At 33.9% G+C, this 12,345-nt stretch overlaps 1 protein-coding gene across 1 annotated transcript in view; it reads left to right on the top strand.

Annotated features, from left to right (window-relative positions):
• Positions 1 to 6,049, top strand: part of TMTC3 (transmembrane O-mannosyltransferase targeting cadherins 3) — a 52,381-nt gene extending 46,332 nt beyond the window's left edge. Inside the window, exon 14 of the mRNA XM_028105512.2 lies at positions 1,198 to 6,049. Within this exon, the coding sequence (XP_027961313.1) occupies positions 1,198 to 2,012 (815 nt within the window). The 3' untranslated portion in view covers positions 2,013 to 6,049. The remainder of the gene's footprint in view (positions 1 to 1,197) is intronic.
• The last annotated feature ends 6,296 nt before the right edge of the window (positions 6,050 to 12,345 follow it).

Raw genomic sequence — 12,345 nt, forward strand, 5'->3', positions numbered from 1 at the left:
ATTTGAGTTAAAGAGGGTATTTGAGTTTACTTTTGCCAGTCTTCTATTTGTATATTAAGGATCAAATAGATCTAATAACTACACCAAATTTCACGTAGCTAGTTTAGTAAATAGTTAAAGAAGATAAGAACTTAAGCCAACTGATATATTTTATAATTTTTTTTATTCATCTTATTGTCAAAAGAATAGGAGATCTTTATGGCTGGTATTCAAAACCTAAATTTAGAGAAAGGCTAATATTTTTGTAAAGTTAGCTAACCTTGGTGATCATGAAAAATGCCCATTTTTCAACACAAGATTGTACCCTAAGGTTTGTAGTTGTGGAACTTGAGTGTTTTTGTATTTATTTGCAATAGAAATTATCTCAAATATTTGTTTCTTGAATCCTAATTTATATTTAAATATATAAGCTTTATGTTTAATGGTATTTTTTTTTACCTTTGAAAGTCCTAAAAAATTTGAAGTAATATATAAGAAAATCTGATTTTGTAAGACTGAAGCATTTTGTTTACCCAATAATAGTTACTATTTCCTGAGTTTTTTTACATATGTCTCGTGTAATTCTTAGAAAATTCATCAGGCTGGGGCCCCTGAGTGGCTCAGTCATTAAGTGTCTGCCTTCCGCTCAGGTAATGATCCCAGGGTCCTGGGATCGAGCCCCACAATCGGGCTCTCCCTGTTTGCATACACATACGTGCACTCTCTCTTTCTCTCTCTCTCAGCAAATAAATAAAATCTTTAAAAAAAAAAAAAAAAGAAAAAAGAAAATACAGCAGACTAATCCAGAGAAGTTAAATGGTTTGTTTAATGCGTAAAGTCAGTGTTAACAGAATCAAGATTGAATACATGTCATTGTAGGCAAATCCAGTGCCTGTTCCTCTTAATTGCATAATCTTCCTCTACTCCCAGTTTGATTCTAAACTATAAAGAGATATTTTGCCCCTTCAGGTTTTTGAGGCACTCTTGCTGTCTTAAAGGAAAGGAAATGAGCTATCATTTCAGTGTTTCAAGCACACTGTCTTTCCTGTGAAAACTGAGTTTTTTGCTTTCTACTTTTTGATTTAGGTACAGAGATTAGTTGTTTTGATGCTTTTTCTAATCTAACTAGATAAATACTGAAAGTGGCTTTTGTTCCTCAGACTTAATTCATTTGTTAACAATATGTGTTTTTTTTCTTTTAAAAAAAATTATTCTTAGGTGAGGTTAAACTCAGACCAGAAGCTAGAAAACGACTTCTAAGCTATATAAATGAAGAGCCACAAGATGCTAATGGTTATTTCAATCTGGGAATGCTTGCCATGGATGACAAAAAGGACAGTGAAGCAGAGATGTGGATGAAGAAAGCCATAAAATTACAAGCCGATTTCAGAAGTGCTTTGTTTAATCTGGCTCTCCTGTATTCTCAGACAGCAAAGGAATTAATGGCTTTGCCAATTTTGGAAGAGTTACTCAGACACTATCCTGATCATATCAAGGGTCTTATTTTAAAGGGAGACATTCTGATGAATCAAAAGAAAGATATACTTGGAGCAAAAAAATGTTTTGAAAAGATTTTGGAGATGGATCCAAGTAATGTGCAAGGAAAACACAATCTTTGTGTTGTTTATTTTGAAGAGAAGGACTTACTAAAAGCTGAAAGATGCCTGGTTGAAACATTGGCATTAGCACCACATGAAGAATATATTCAACGCCATTTGAATATAGTCAGGGATAAAATTTCCTCATCTGGTTTTGCAGAACAGCCAGTATCCCCAGCTGGTAAAACTTCAGGTGTAGAAGGAGACAAAATTCCAAATGAAAATGTAAAAGAAGTAAGAAGTGAACCTAGACCTACACAGATCATAAAACCAAGTGATAATAAAAGTCAGTCTAAATCCAACAAACTATTAGGAAAAAATACAGACAAAGAGACCCCCCACAAAACAACAAAGGAAATCAAAGAAATTGAGAAGAAGAGAGTTGCTGCTTTAAAAAGACTAGAAGAGATTGAACGTATTTTAAATGGTGAATAGCATTATTTATCATGTCACAATGTCCTCAAAGAAGTTCAGTCTATCTTATGTGATTGCTTATTCTGGGAGCTTTGAAAAATAGCAAGTATACACGTAACAGTCTGTCATGAGCTGCCTCTACATAGGATCAAAATGCGATTTTCATTAAAGACCTATCTTACCCCAGGGTATGTATTGTATAAGATATGGCAGTTTTCTGAGTTTTGGTGATTATGGCAGAAATATTAAATTACAGTTTGCAAATTTATATCTTTTATACGGAAGGAAGATTTCTTCTGCAGAGTAATCTTGACTACTCTTAATTAAAAATAATCTGAAGCCTGAATGATAGTCCCTTGTGGGCAAATTCAACATATGCTGGTTTATTCTATGGATTTGCATATTAGTTGACTTCATTACTTTCTGTTGGAATCTGATTATGGATTGAAAACACTTATGAACACATTCTTTTTTCTTTGGTAATTTCAGTTTAACCAAGGGACTTTGCATCACAAAAGAATACTGGCTTCCTTTATGTTGTATTCTTTTGTTGATTTTTAGAAGGAAAGCCAGATGAAACTTTTTAAAATAAGTCCTATGACATGTTAGCTTAAGAATGTATTTTCATAATTGTGTGCTTTGTCCTTAACTTTACTCTGAAATGCAGTTTTTAATCAGGTAAAGTTTTAAGTATAAATATACATATACACACATGCACATTTCTAATGGTGCTCATATATACTGTATTTGTATTTTTTTACATACTGAGAGTTTCACAGTATGAACCACATAATCATGACTATCTTTGAATTTTTACTCCCCAAACTATTCATGTTTATTAGGATCTTAGTCATACTGAAAAAGTCCCAGTAACTATAACTTTAAACCTTTGAGTTAAAACATAGTTTCTCTTTCATCTTAGCGTTATTTCGCTAGTGTTATTTGAATTTTAGTTGTTCCAGAAACACACCTTAATCATTCTTAGATACCTTAAGCAACTAAATTGAGTTCTGTTTAACTGAAGGCAAAACCATATGACAAAGTTTATTTTTAAACACTAAGTTCTTGTTATCTTCCTATGGTGTATATTTTTATTAAATATTTATTTTGACTACTGAGCTTTCATAAAAATTTTAAAGCTGTTTAAACTCCATCAACTGTGGAAAACAAATTGCTGTTGCATTTTCCTATATATGCACATATTACAATTTAACCAAAATTTCATCATTTTGGCCTGCTCTCCAGCTATAAAAGGTAATTAGCCTTGTATAGGATTAATAGTTAGTTGGTTTTAGCAAATTTAAACCTGAAAACTAAGTTGAAGGGTAGACATAAACTTACTAATTTATCTCTGATTTTTTTTTTGAGTTAAAATACACTTCAGATGAGTTTTATAATACCTGATAAGTTGGTTTTAATTTAAAATGTTAAAGCTAAAGCTATCATCCTGGGATAGTAACTAATTTCTAATTATGTAGAATTTCAAAAACTGTATTTCTGTTCCTTTGAGATAACTAATTTCTAATTATGTATATTTGAAAAATCATATTACTGTAAGTTTTTATAAAGAAATATTTTATAAATAGGTCACAAGGAAACACGGTCTACATTAAAGACCCACTCGTACTAGGTTCCCTGAGGTTGTGCCATAAATTATTTTTTAGGCAATTTAAATCAAGCACTGACACCAATCATAGTTCATTTTTGATTTAGAGATTCTGTTCAGCATTAAAGTAATATCCAGTTTCAGTTTTTAAATTATGGCTTTGTGACTCCAGATATAAGATGGAGAATACCTCATATACTGTGACTTGAAAAACGAAATCTATGTTAATCTTATATTCTGTCCACATATCTTGAGAAAAAGTTTCTGAGTTTGATCTCTTCTGTTATAGTATCAAGTGAAGGTAAGTCAGAAAAGTAGAAGGGAATCTTTCGTGACAGCAGATCATAATAAGCTTTGAGTATTTTAATAAAATTTTAATAAAATTATGTAGCTATTCAAAAGATAAAAAATATATTATCCAATGATTTTTATAGAAAAAAGAATTCCTTATTTGCACTTAGAACAATGCCTATCATGTAGGAAGTGCTCATATTTGAATTTTAAATAATTTATTTAAATCAAATCCAGCCTGATTAGTAATTTTTCCAAATTAATGTTCCTCAATGACCTCAATTCATATTAGAATCATCTGGAGGACTCTTTAATATTGACCCCAACCCACAACAATTTAATCCGAATTTCTTAGGAAGGGAGCCATGCGTTCATTTTCTTAAAGTTCTCAGAGTGATTCTAATTTGTAGTCAGGGTTAATGATCACTGCTCTAAATTAGTTCAAGGAAATCCTCTTATCTCTTCTGTACTAACTTTTTAAATTAGTATCATAAACCAGTAAGTTTTGATGTTTTAATGAATATGCTCTTCTGATAACTAGTATTTATTTTATCTTAAGTACCATCAAGCTTGTTTATGTGAAATTGATTATTCTCTTTAAACTCATAGTAGAAATTTTATTCAAGCTGTTCAAATGAAAAAAGGTAATAGATTTTTCCCTCCTCTTTGGAACTGCCTTTTTGGGGAAATGGATGGTAGGGACATTTTAACCCAGCTCACCAACCTACAGTTCACAGTTCTGAGCATCTGTATGTTTGGAAAAGAAAGCGTATCATAGCTTTGTGTGCTGGTAAAGGGATGTAGTTTTAGTTCTCACTGTTTACAAAAGAATCTATTCCCTAGGAGTTCTGGGAAAGCTTTGACAATCCCCAAGGGGCAATTATATTACTTTTTCACTACTTCTCAGAAGGAAGAATTAAGTTTTTCTCTTACTGCTCCTATATGTATTTCATTATTAACATTCAGAATTGGGAATTTTATCTTGTAATTATCCCAGTAAGTAATTTCATGAAGCTAATGACTCAGAGGATAAAACAATTATGTTTGCAATTTTGTGTTTACTTTTATGTAAATATTTAGTATGTGAATTACACAATTCTAATAAAACCTCATGCCTTTTCATTACATCTAATTTGAACTCTCAACTTCATGTTACAGAATACTTCTTTGAAGATGCTTTAATGAAAACTCTTATGAAAATATATAGATTTGTATGTCAGTTTCTACTTCAGAAATCCATATATTTGTCATATTTATTTTTTAAAAAACCTAATTGTTTGCATGACTAAATGGTATTTAAAATGAACCCCCCAAAATATCTGGTACCTTTGTCCAAAATTTTGTCTGTTAGGAGCTGTCAGCCATCCATGTTAAGGGTTTATAAGAAAATAGTTTAAAATTATATGCATTTTATATTACTGTCATGTCTGTGTGTACCATATTTCTAAATATTCAGTATAAAATTGATACTTTTTAAAACCTTCACCTGAATTGCCTTTTAGTGTTCAAATGAAAAGTAAAATAGTGTGTCAGGAGATTTCCTCCTCCTTAAAGGCAGAAGAGCTGGTGGGTAGTTTCATTAGCAATGATCTGAGAAAGGCATGTGTTAAATTAGTTCCAGCAGTGATACATTTTCAATCCTTAAGTGACGGAAACTAAAGAAAATGAGACAAATTAAATTCAAACATGGAATTTTATACACATAAGTAGAAGTCACTGTAGTGAAATAATTAGGAGTCTAAGTTATGGGTCTCTCTGGATTCAAATCCTTGTTCCACCCTTACTAGTGTAACTTAGGGGAATTGTTTAACCTATAATTCCTTGGCGTGTGTGTGTGTATATATACACACATACACACAGTTGTATATGTATATAATATATATTGTATACACACACACACACAATATATCCTACTGTATAAGCTGGCAGGTATCTTTGTAACTATAAATAGTGCATGCTCAACCATGTACATTGTAAATAGCCTTTATCAAACGTGTTTGACAAGGACCTTAGTTAACGACACTTAGTAAATTGTGATAAACAAAAGCCATGATTTATTTGATGTTATTGGCTTAATTTTTTTTCATGTGGCACCAAGAATGAAATGGTTTACAGCTATAACGAAGCTGTAGTACTGATCTGTCCATCCAGTGTTGTCTTTATTTTGATTGTGATTTGGTAATATTTCATTGTCAGATTGGAAAGCTGAAAAAAAAAAAAAACAGAATGCTTTTAATTTTGCTGAAGACCTTATTAATGGACAGCTTTCCTAACAAGTGATTATTAACTTTTATCAGGTGTTAACATCTGTTTCAGAACATGGTAGTATGTTTACATGTCAGAAGTTTTAACTGTGACTTTTCTAAGTTGATTTGTTTAAATAAATTCAGCAAATGGAAAATATATTAAATATATTAATACATTTAAATGGTTTAGAATAGTTCTTGGTATATAGTAAATGATAGATGTTAATTATTAATCTAATCAGGGCTTTGGTAAGTAGTATATAATGTTAATCATTAATGTAATCATAAGGCTTAGGCTTGCATTTGATGCATATGATTTGCTTTATAAATGTGTTAGCAAAGATAATGTCAATGATGGTCATATAGCAAACAGATTATTAGATATTTAATATTAATGCTTGTTCCTTAGCCATCTAAGCCAAGAGGTATATAGATAGCCTCAAATAAAATCTATTAAATACTATATTTATAAATTAAAATTATTAAAATGCAGAAATGAGAACTCAGACACCTTAAATCTATAGTACCTTGTTCTTTTGCTATTCACTGCCATCAGGGAGGTAGCATAAGATAAAATATTAATGCCTAAAAGTCTCTGAAGACTTGATCTCAGATAAATCATGTCCTTTGGAATCTCCTTTCTTCATGACTAACATTTCTGTGACTATACCAATGGATAGCACATTTCCCATCAAGTAGTATTTTTTTTAAAGATTTTATTTGTTTGAGATAGAACACAAGCAGGGGAAGCAGCAGGGGGGGTGGGAGAAGCAGACTCCCCACTGAGCAGGGACCCTGACATGGGGCTCAATCCCAGGACCCTGGGATCATGACCTGAGCCGAAGGTAGACACTTAACCGACTGAGCCACCCCGGCGCCCCTCAAATAGTATTTTTATTCTATAAGAACCTGATAACTTCAATTTTTACCTTAAGCAAAATAATCCTCACCAAATCATTCTAGTTTGCCCTTTCTTAAAGATTTTCATGGTTAAAACTCAAGTCTTCTTTACTCCTTCCTTCCCCCATTGCTTTAGTTTCTGGTATTAGGAAAGTCATCTGATTAATCCATACTAAACTACAAATGATAGGTGGTGGATCTTGTTAGTCATCTCAACAGTTAATTCAAGTGCATCTCTTTCTTTGTAAGTTGCAAGCAGTATGGTGGGAGTTATATGAGGGACGTAGAGTTTCTCCACCATTCTGCCTAGCTAAGCAAAGAATTGAGACAGACCACGAAAAGGCTTTGTAACTGCAAGAAGGCCACTCCTGACCAGAGTCCTGTTTTTGATGGGCTCTGGCAGGCCAGGTAACTGCCTTTTGGGAGTGAAATCAAAGTCATCAAACTGTCAACACTATTGGGCATAAGTCCAATTCTGCTATCTGTAAAGTTAATTCCTGGGCAGTGAGTATACAGATCTTGCTTGATTTACAATGGAGTTACATACCAATAAACCCATTGTAAGATGAAAATACTGTTGTTTAATACATCTAATGTACTGATCTGGGATCAAGTCCCACGTTGGGCTCCTTGCTCAGTGGAGAGTTTGCTTCTCCCTCTGCCCCTCCTACTCATTCTCTCGATTGCACTCTTTCAAGTAAATGAAATCTTAAAAAAGATTAAAGGACTAATATATAGGAGTAGTTAAAATGAATGTAAAATAAGTTAAACCTAACAAGCTCTTAAGAGTTCAATTTTTTATGTTTTAGTTATATTCAGTTAAGTTTTTTTTTAAAGATTTTATTTATTTCTTTGAGAGAGAGTGAGAGATAGCACAAGAGGGAAGAGGGTCAGAGGGAGAAGCAGACTCCCTGCTGAGCAGGGAGCCCAATGCGGGACTCGATCCTGGGACTCCAGGATCATGACCTGAGCCGAAGGCAGTCGCTTAACCAACTGAGCCACCCAGGCACCCTTCAATTAAGTTTTATATAATACTTACTTATAGTGAATTATAAATATAAGGTCCAAAAACATTGTCTATGAAACACTTGTAAATAGAAAAGTCAAAGTAAGTCAGAAAGTCTTAAGCAATCCTGGGTAGCAATTTTAATACATGAAAAAACAGTTCATGCCAAAAGAAAAGGGAAAATGAATGATGAATACTAGTAAAAGGAATACTAGAATAAGAAGAGATGTCCATCTTTTTTTTTTTTTTTTAAAGATTTTTATTTATTTGACAGCACAAGCAGGGGGAGCAGCAGAGGGAGAGAAACAGGCTCCCCGATGAGCAGGGAGCCCAATGCAGGACTCTATCCCAAGACCCTGGGATCATGACCTGAGCTGAAAGCAGATGCTTAACTGACTGAGCCACCCAGGCACCCCAGAAGAGACATCCCATCATAAACGTGTCAACGATACAAAAAATAAGCAACAACAAATAGTGCAGGGAAATAAATAAATCAGAAATTGTAACTGGAGATTTTAACAAAATCCTCTGAGAGACTAATGGATCAAGCAGAGAAAAAACCTGAAGACCTAAATAACCTTGGAAGTATTAAATTTATATAGAATTTCACTTCACACAATTTGCATTATTTCCTAGCACATAAGGAATATTTACAAAAGTACTCTATATATCAGACCATATATACTCTATATATCAAAAATACTCTATATCAGACCAAAAAATACTCTATATATCAGACTTCAGTAAATTCCAAGACTATACTCTTTGATAAGAATGCAAATATTCATAGCAGCTTTATTCATGGGAACACAAACTGGAAACAACCCAAATGCTCATCAGCATATAAATGGATACACAAATTTTGATATATTCAAACAATGAAATACTCTTCAACAATTAAAAAAAAATTGTACCTTTGAGCAAAAAGAAGCCATGCACAAAAGAGTACACTATATATGATTTCATTTATATGAACTCCCAGAACAGACTAATCTACCATGGATATCTTTGCAGGAACAAAGGAAGCCAAGGGAACTTTTTAGGGTGGTGGAAATATTCATGGCCCAGTAATTCCACTCAGGTTTATTGACAAAAGAAACACATCTACAGATGCACTAAAAGATATAAGAATGTTCTTAGGGTTAATTGTGTAAGCCCCAACCTTGAAGTAATCAAAATACTCATGAAATTGGGGCACCTGGGTGGCTCAGTTGGTTAAGCATCTGCCTTTGGTTCAGGTCGTGATCCCAGGGTCCTGGGATTGAGCCCTGCATCAGGCTCCCTGCTCAGTGGGGAGTCTGTTTCTCCCTCTGCCTCCCCTCTCCCTCCCGGCTTGTGCGCTCTCTCTCAAATAAATAAAATCTTAAAAAAAAAAAAAACCTTCAAAATACTCATGAAAAATAGACAAGATATTTGTTATAGTCATACAATGAAATGCTATGAATATATAATGAATATGCATGAGCCACTACTACATGAAGCAACATGGATGGATCTCACAAATAATGGATAAAGCCAAATGCAAGAGATACTGTTACAATTCTTAATATGAAGCTCAAAAACTGGCAAGATGAATTTGTGATATTACAAGTGTTGACAGTGGTTACCCTAGGAAAGGAAATAGGATGTTTATTGGAAAGGAATGTGAGGGTGGGCATCTATGTTCTGGTATTCTCTTTCTTGATCTGGGTTATATTTGCACAGATAGGTTCAGTTTTTGGCAATTCAGGATATATGCCTTTTTCCAGATGTATATAATAAACTTCAAAAAAGTATATTAAAAGATGTATTTAAGGAAATGGAAAAATACAATAAAAATGTATGCAGTTCAGGGGCACAGGTGAAACGTATACAAAAGAATTCTACAATCACAATTTAGTGATAACTATCAAATACAGAGGATGACTGGAAGAATGTACAATAGAATATTTTTAAAACCGCTTTATTGAGATATAATTGACATAATGAACTGCTCATATTTAAAGTGTACAATTTGTTAAATTGACACATACATACACCTGTGAAACCATCACCATAATCGTGATAGTGAACATACATACTTACCAGAATTTCGTCATGCCCTTTGTAATCCCTCCAGTCCCACCACCACTCCTTTCCAGCCCTGTCCCTAAAACCACTGATGTGCTTTCTGCCTCTATAGATTAGTTTACCTTTTCTACAGTTTTATATAATGGCATCATACATTATTTGTCTGGCTTTTCACTCCGCAATGGACTAAATGTGCCCACCCCTCATTCATATGTTGAAGTCCTAACCCTTACTATGATATTCAGAATTGGAGCCCTTGGGGGGTAATTAGGTTTAGATAAGGTTATTAACAGAGGGGCCCCCAGGATGGGATTAGTGTTTTTATAAGAAGAGGAAGAGAGATCAGAGTTCTCTCTCCCCTGAGGTGGCCATCTGCATGCCAGGGTAAGAGTTCTCACTGTGAGAGAGTACCTCTGGCACTTTGTTCTTGGACTTCTCAGCCTCCAGAACTATCGGAAATGTCTATTGTTTAAGCCACCCAGTCTGTAACATTTTGTTATAGAACCCAAACTAAGACACACTCAGAATAATTATTTTTAGTTTCATTAATCAACAGTTTATTACCAAGTAGTATTACATTATATGTATATACTATGGTCTTTATCCATTCTTTGGTTGATGGGCATACAAATGCAATTTATCTGGACCAGTGATTTTTATTTTTTCCTGTAGGCATTATGCATTTTTCAAATACAAATCAATAAAAGTGTTTTAATTCTATTTGTAATGCACATTTTCTGACTGTCTATATTCAATTTACTCCACTTTTACTAATGGTCATTTGGGGATTTAGTCTTTCCTCAATTAACACATGTGTTTTTGGAGGTGTGGAGGCCAGAGCATAGGGCTTAGACCTGTCATTAACCACCTGGTATTAATCCATCTACTGTGATTCATTTAGGAATGAGAATGTAACCAAATCAAAGCCCATGAAATGACCCATGATTTTGCTAACACTTCACTGACTTAAAATGAGAAAGAATGTAAGTTTAACATTGTGGCAACCATTTTCTCACCATGAGGAGAGATCCTCTATGAGCATAGAGCCAGGATAGAGTAGCAGATCATAGAGGCAAAAAATTAGGGCACAGTGGTTGGGTATTATTCTAATTAGAGACCTGGTCAAGCTACATCTGGAAAGACAAAGTAAAGTGGAAGCAGCTTGAACCAAATTTGAGTGGTTGTGCCAACTTTTGAAAGGAACTATACTTTGTATGTAGTCGCCAAGTTCATGAAGGGCAGCATGGGTCTCTCAATCCCAGACTTGAAAACAGTTTTGATTAAGTATAAGCAAAATAACTGGTTAAATTGTCCACTGTGTGTCTTGTGCTGAAGAAGGCAACAGGACAAGGGAATTTGTTTTGAAAAATTCAGCATGGTAGAGCCTTCAGTAAGGTCAAATAAGAATGAGAAAGTTTTAAGTTGAATTTGTTCCATCTGAAAACAAATCAGAGAAAATTGTTTTGTATAAGGATCCTTTACTTGCAGTCTGAAATCTGAGATAGCTGCAAGTATAGTTAATTGGGTTTGAAAAGCCAAATTTTTTGCCCCAGGCTATCATTGACTCAAGCAAAATTCAGAGGTGGGAGACTTAGCAAGAATGTTAGTTGAGAAAAGATTCTTGTATCTCAGGCCACTCCCACATACTTCCATTTAAGCAGCCATTGTCCAAGAAGGGGATGAATTACTCCCATTGAGAATGTGCAGTTCAGGGGCACAGATAGAAACAAAACAAAACAAAACAAAAACAACCAAAAAACAAAACCATTCAGCTCAGGACTAAAGTGATTGGTAGTACATTGTGGCTCTATTAATGTCCCAGAACTGCTATAAGAAAGTACCACAAACTTGGATGGCTTAAAACAGAAATTTATTATCTCAGTTCTGGAGGCTGGAAGTCTAAAATCAGGGTGTTAGCAGTGTTTGTTCCTTCTGGGAGCACTGGAAGAGAATCTGTTCCATGACTTTATAGCTTCTGGCAGTTGTCAACAATTATTTTATGTTCTTTGGCTTGTAAATGTATCACTTTACTCTGCATTCATACGGCATTCTCTCTCTGTGTTTCTGTCTTCTCCCCTCTTATAAGGAGACCAGTAATACTGGATTTAAGGCCCACTCTACTCTATTATGACCTCATCTTAACTAATTACATCTGTAATGGCCCTAATTGCAAATAAAGTCACATTCTGAGGTACTAGGAGTTAGGACTTAAACATATATATATATATATATATATATATATATATATATATTTTT

This window comes from Eumetopias jubatus, unplaced genomic scaffold, assembly GCF_037043125.1.
Source record: "Eumetopias jubatus isolate StellerSeaLion01/CBP00866 unplaced genomic scaffold, mEumJub1_p1.0 scaffold_8, whole genome shotgun sequence".
In the NCBI taxonomy this organism is placed as follows: domain Eukaryota; kingdom Metazoa; phylum Chordata; class Mammalia; order Carnivora; family Otariidae; genus Eumetopias; species Eumetopias jubatus.